We start from the raw sequence: 6,841 nt of genomic DNA, 5'->3' as shown, positions 1-6,841 counted from the left end.
GCAGACAGGAAATGCCTTTTCCAGCCCCAAGGTCTCCTCCCCGCGGTCCTCTCTATTGTCTGGAGAGATTTGTGTACATCCGACTGAAGAGGTTTCCCGCCTGCAACTGCGAATCAAAGAGCTGCTTCAAAAGAAGGGACTCAGTGGGGGCTTTCTAGCTTTTCAGGCTGACACTTGGCGCCCACTGTGTGCCAGGTATTGATGCCTCCTCTCAGGTGAGCCGCCCACCTCTCGAGGAATTGAGCCTGAGAATTGAGCCCAAGGCCCCCAACCAGCAAGGGAGGTGGAGGGGACTCGTCTGCCTTACTTCCAGCCCTGCTCTTATCCACAACGGTAAGATTCCTGAGTAGGGTTCCCCACAGCCATATCTGAAGGGGTAGCTAATGTTCTGTAGACCTTGGCCCTCAGGTATACTGGTGGGTGGGAGGAATCTCCCAAGTGCTTCTCATTCGGATTCAACAACAATACAAAAAAAAAGTATCAAGGGATAAAATCAGATTATATAGAGATTCCAGCTGGAATTTCATGAAACCCAAAGGGATGAAAAGTAAATGTTAGTACAACATCTGATTATTTTTACTACGAGATACCAAACTCCTAATTAGAAGCATCATGAGTGATTGTTTAGTTTTCCACATTTGTCCCATGCTGTCAGTATTCACATAAATATCACCTCCAATCACAGATTTAGAGGAGCATTAGATTTTAAAATCATTAGATTTTAAAGAAGAATCAAAAGGGTGAGATTTTGAGTTCCCATCGTCTTCCTCAAGGCAGTATAACTGGAATGGGGATGGATTTTTGGTAAGTGTATTCTGTCCCCAGCTAAATGCATTTCCCCCAAGTCTAGGTACATTTTCTTAAACCCCTGCCCTGCCCCCATTAACTAAAATGAATATTCACAACAATGAAACCACACACAGAAAAAAGGTTGTCAGAAATGTTGAAAGAGAATAGGTACTTTCACTGTCAGAGATGGTTTCCTCTTTTCCCACAAGATGTCTTATCAGCCTTCACCCTGAGAAAACCATAAAAAGTAAGAAAAAGAAACCTTATGCAACAGTTCTCTAAATAAAATACTACACAGCAGCCTAGTCATTCCCTAAAAGTGATGTTGTTTAAAGAGTCAAAGTACATCATCCAACAAAATCAATATCCTATTAAGTTAGAAAGGGTTCTGAATATCAAAGAGTGACGAACTGAATAACTTAAAGTATAAGTACATGACCCAGGGGATTAATCACACACTGTCATGGTGAAATTAGGGCAATTCTTCCAATCATTAACGTTTTGCTTACAAAAATGTGCTTTTCTGTTTGTCTTTCTGCTAAATGATAACCGTTTTCAAGTTGAATCTCCTGATAAAAAGAGTTAAAAACAAGACAGGAGTTGTGCTGTAAAGGTCATACATGCTGCTTCAACATGAAATAGCCAAAAGACAAACAAATGAAAAATGCCTGGATTGTAGGAAGAATTTGTAAATACTCATTGGCAATCTGCAATGGGGCACTTTAGAAAACAGTTAATGCCAACCTGTGTCCTGAAAATACTGTGCTTCCTCCAGGTAACATGCTGTGGATTCTTGAGGACATGTTTAGATTCAGAACATGATCAACTTGAAGAGAATTGGGAATAGCTTTAAATTGGAAAACGGCCTGGTTTCAGGGATTGTCTACTTTAAAACAAGATTTCACTCCTCAATTTTTCTAGTGCCAATCAATACATAAACCTGTATTCCTCTGCTTGATAGTCATGATACAGTTATTCTCAAGAATAAACATTAACCAGAGGTTATCTCCAGGAGCGAAACACACACACACACACACACACACACACACACACACACACACACACTGATTTCAGGATTGCTTTAATTCAATATTAGGCCCATAAGCCTCCTGTTCTCCCCAAACTCTGATACAGACAGTCCTCTTTTCAAATGAGACTGACTATGACCTTTGAAACCTTGATGAAACCTGTCAGGCAGGGACAGGGAGCCTGGAGCCTACAGTTGAGGGGAAAGGAGACCCTCCCACTGGATGTCTACTTTGGGCTCCGACATTGAGGAGAACTGAGTTGGGAATTGGGATGCTGGTAAGGGTCATGTAGATCAACTAGACCATCTTCATTCAATAGATGAAAGAACTGAGGCAAAGAACTAAAACTCCAAACCAAATCTTTAACCTTCCAGGCCAATGCACACCTCTCTGCTTCAGGACCCAGTACACATTTTCTCAGAAATTAAAATTCACAGGTAAGGACTTCCCTGGTGGTCCAGTGGGTAAGACTCTGCGCTCCCAAGGCAGGCGGCCTGGGTACGATCCCTGGTTGGGAAACTAGATCCCACATGCATGCCGCAACTAAGAAGCCCGCTTGCCACAGCTAAAAAAAGATCCTGCATGCTGCAAGGAAGATCCTGCGTGCCGCAACTAAGACCCAGTGCAGCGAAAATAAATAAATAAAATAAATAATAAATAAATAAAATAAATAATGTTTCTTTAAAAGGAGTCCCCTGTTCATTATTTTTAAAAAAATAGAATTATCTGAAAGTAGCAATATAGCAAGTTTCATGGAAAAAATTATTAAAATAAATAAATAATAAATAAATAAAATTCACAGGTAATTCCAGGGGCCTTCTTGGAATCTAAGGAGGCAGGGTGTGACAACCCCCTAAGTGCAACGTCTTTTTCACTCTCTTCATCTGAGTGCTCATGTCTGGGAAGCCACAGCCCTGGTCAAGCCAGGCCAGGGGCAGAGGCATTCCTTCACAGGACCTCAGCCCAGAGGCACCCAACTCCGCAATAACTAGAGGCCTCCATGGAGGCCCAGGCTAGAGGAAGGGATTTCTTTTTTTTTTTTTTTTCATTTTTATTGGTGTGTAGGTGATTTACGACGATGTGTTAGTTTCAGGTGTACAGCAAAGTGAATCAGTTATACATATACATATATTCATTCTTTTTTAGATTCTTTCCCATATAGGCCATTACAGAGTATTGAGTAGAGTTCCCTGTACTACACAGGAGGTCCTTATTAGTTACCTATTTTATATATAGTAGCGTGTATATGTCAGTCCCAATCTGAGGAAGAGATTCCTGGACTCCCCCCTCCCAGATCTGGCTCATCGTTTCCTGGAATGTCAGGAACCTGACGGCCCAAGTAGGCAAGCAGCTGGGCTGGCAATACCCGGCCGGTCAGAAACCTTAGCCCACCCTTCCTCTCAGCTCCACACCCACCCCCAGCTCAGCACTTCATTCCTCCCCAGCTCACAATACCTCTTCCTCAGCCCTGCTCCCTCCCCTCAGCCAGGAACCCTGCGCCCACCTCTCCTCGTCCTCCTCAACGCTGCCACCCTCCTGTTCCCACACTGGCAGGAACTGTCAGCAGGAGGGGAGCAGGTGAGGGAGTGAGGGGTGAACGCGGGTCCCACCTGCTTTTTCCACACAAGGAGCACCTTAGAGCCCCAGAAGAGCAGCTTGGGCAACACCTGGGCACTTGTTAGAAGTGTAAATTCCCTGGCCCACCCCAGACCTACCCAAATCAGAAACTCGGGGGATGGGGAGGGCAATGAGTTCCAACAAGCGCTGCCGGTGATTCTGAAGCTCGCTGAAGAGGGAGAACCGCTGTCCTGGCACAAAGTACTCCCCTCCCCCTAAGCGGACCCCCAACCCAGGCTCGGCAGCCAAAGGATGACGCAGTGTTGACTCACGCGGGTCAAGGACGGCGGCCCGGGCTGCCGGGCCAGCCAAGGTGAATCGATGGCGTTCGGCGGCCCCCGCGCTCCGCCGCTGCGCAGCTGCTCTTCCCTTCCCGCCGCCTGGCGCGCCCGTGGCTCGGGGTCTGCTGGCGGGAGCCTCCTCCGCTGCTCCAGACACACACACCCCACTCCCCGCCCCCCGCCAACCCCCAGCAAACTCCCGGGGAAAGGCTCACATCTACCTTTCAGGTGCCAGCCCCAGAACCGTGCCCCCAGGACGCCAGGAGCCACGAGCCGCAGGAGTGCCGGCGCGACGCACCGCCAGACGCTCCTGCGCCGGACCCCACGCCCCAGCCCCGGCCAGCGCCCAGCACCGCGCCAGTCACCCCAGGCGCTGGAAGAAAAGGTGTGGGTTTGTTTTAATCGAAGAATGAGAGGTCCAACGAGGTCAGTCATCCCACCGGCGGATTTATTTTATATACAAGTTACTCATTTAAAAAAACAAACCATTTTGGCCATGTCTTTTTTACAGTGAACAATTATATATACACACATTATAAACACTGTTTAATATAAAACACAATATCTACAGTCTACTTACATTTAATTAATCTGCTACTTCTAGTTCATCTGTGATTAATTTTAGTCACTGTTGAGTCAGTTTCTCTGCTTGAACTGGACTGTACTATCCCCTTAACACCTTGGTCAAACAGGTTCTAAGTGACAGTGCAAAACAAGCATTTATCAACTTATATTGATTATATATCTCTCTGACGAAAAGAACACATACATCCCCGAGACAAGAGCTCTGAGATGGTTTTGGATTTAAGGCAGCAGTGTAAGAATGTAACAAAAAAGTAAGGAATGTTTCCTTTAAAATATTACAAGGCTGCCTGAATTGTGGGCCCCCTTTCCAAGGCATACCTCTGGATTTGGGATGTTCCTTTACTTTTCCATTAAGTGGGATGTAGAAACAGGTTATAGAAAAATCATTCAAGAAATTCCTATTAAAATCTTTAAAGTTATAACTTAAAAATTTAACAAAAAAGTTCAAAATTACTTTTTATAAATAGAAAAAACAAGTTACTTTTTAAAAAGGGGGTGAATTTAATCAGTGAAGAGTCCCTTTATCATACAATCTAAAATCAGTTCATAAACTATTTAAGTCAAAATTAAGGTTTTAATGTGTTTGTTATTTAGCCAGTGCACCACACATTTTAGGTTTCCAGAATACCCCAAATTGATTCCCTTTCTCATATAGTTTTCTGGTTCATCTATGGAGATTTTCTGTAGCAAATGTTACTCCAAAGCCCAGTTTTCTGAACATGCCAATGTCAGTGGTCATCATCCAGCATTAAAGTAGCCTTTATCACCCTCGATGTCCACTTCCTGATCAGAATCCTCTGAAATCTCTGATTCAAGGTCTTCCTGGGAGACAGGGGAGGGTGAACATTGAGAGCTATCCAAAGCACCTTTATTCTGTTCACTGTCTTGCCTCTGGTCGCAGGAATTGTCCAAACTCTCCAGTTCTTCTTTTTTATTGTTTTGAGGGTTCTCCTGAATGAAGAGGATGAAAATGGAGATTGTTGGGATCATGAGATATGAAGAAGTGAGAGTCATGAATCAAATGTCTTTTCATCTTCTACCATCTTTTTAATTTTTAGTTTATCAACTGCTTTCAGGTATAATATTTTTATTCAGAAAATACATACTTGTGCTTCTTTCTCACTTTGGAAGAAATAAAGTTCCTGTCATATTCAGAAAAAGATTATACTCTTGCCAGACAAGAACAACCAATCACAAATATAAATGTAAATGTGTTATGTCAAATGAAGGCTTAACTCCAGCCCAGACCCATGGTCTCAAGGTTCTTAAAAGTTTAGGGAGAAAAAGAAATTAGATCACTACAGATACACACACAGATATCTTTATTCTTCAAATATTTAAACCTTGCCAATTAACAAAGTCTTCAGACATTTAAAAAATATGAATGCTAAATAGTGAATTAAGGATAAAGTTTCAAAATTATTAGATTGAATCCTTTTTTTATGCATTTTCTGGAGTAAGTTCACAAACATATACACACATAAATATGTGTAGCAAGTTACACAATCATGGCAAAGAAAAAAATGCAGAACTGGAAGAATGTTGCTAACTGGAAAGGGAGACAAATATAATTTACTTAAAATCTGGAGGAAATTTCTGGAAAATATTCCCATATTACATAGGAACCACTGTTTTTAAAGTCCCTGGTAAACTACCTTTGACCAAGAACCAAATAAGTTAGTAAATTTTTAATCCTGTTTTTGTCTAAAATGCACATAGACACTATGAGGAAATATTATGATATACTGCTAAGGTTTTTTATTCTAAAGCAAGACTATAGAATAATAGATTTACCAAGCTTACAACTATGTAACAAGTCACAAGGTCAGATATTGAGAGGGAATCTGAAATTTATCGCTAAATTTTAAAATGCATGCTGCTTTCAATTTTCCCACTCATTATTGTTTCAAAAATATTTCATTTATTATAAACCGTATATAGACAGGCAAATGAAAAATTCAGCATTTGTCAGATAACTTTGGAGAAGATATCCAGATTAGGACATCAAAAACAAATCTTTAGCTTTAAGTCAACAGAGGCTTCTTTAAAAACTGAATTAGCCTTTACTTTTTATCACATATTGCGTAACAAGGTCATTGGAAGAAAGACTGTTAGAAAGTTTAAGCTGCCTTTCAAACGGGCTTGGATATTCTCTTACTGTTTTTATATTCATTTTAAGAGCTAGAATTAGAGGGAAAATAATTTTTTAACACTTTGATATTTAATTCTTCTAAAAAACAGTGCAAACAAGACTTAAAAGTGTTTATTTCCTTATATTTACCCTTGAGCTCTGCCTAGTTTTATTGTGGCTGTGTAAATAAAAGAAACAATTTTCTCCCAAAGATAACTGCTTAAGTCATTTACTGTCAATTACTTTATCTTTCCTGCGTTAATTAGATAAACAACATATGGGGTTTATAAAACAATTAGCTGGGAGTTTTACTAGCCAGTGTGTGAAAACCCAAGCATAATTGATATAGGAACTGCATTAGGTGCTTTTAGCATTACTGCCGCCTGAACAACTCATCCTGAATTTCAGCA

At 41.5% G+C, this 6,841-nt stretch overlaps 1 protein-coding gene across 1 annotated transcript in view; it reads right to left on the bottom strand.

Annotated features, from left to right (window-relative positions):
- Positions 1–4,134: 4,134 nt before the first annotated feature.
- HHEX (hematopoietically expressed homeobox) overlaps positions 4,135–6,841 on the bottom strand; it is a 5,795-nt gene continuing 3,088 nt past the window's right edge. The window contains exon 4 of the mRNA XM_007471563.1: positions 4,135–5,251. Within this exon, the coding sequence (XP_007471625.1) occupies positions 5,039–5,251 (213 nt within the window). The 3' untranslated portion in view covers positions 4,135–5,038. The remainder of the gene's footprint in view (positions 5,252–6,841) is intronic.

The sequence above is a fragment of the Lipotes vexillifer genome, unplaced genomic scaffold (genome assembly GCF_000442215.2).
Source record: "Lipotes vexillifer unplaced genomic scaffold, Lipotes_vexillifer_v1.1 scaffold325, whole genome shotgun sequence".
Lineage (NCBI taxonomy): Eukaryota > Metazoa > Chordata > Mammalia > Artiodactyla > Lipotidae > Lipotes > Lipotes vexillifer.
Note: the sequence above shows the minus strand (reverse complement) of the source record. Positions and strands in the feature narration are given on the sequence as shown.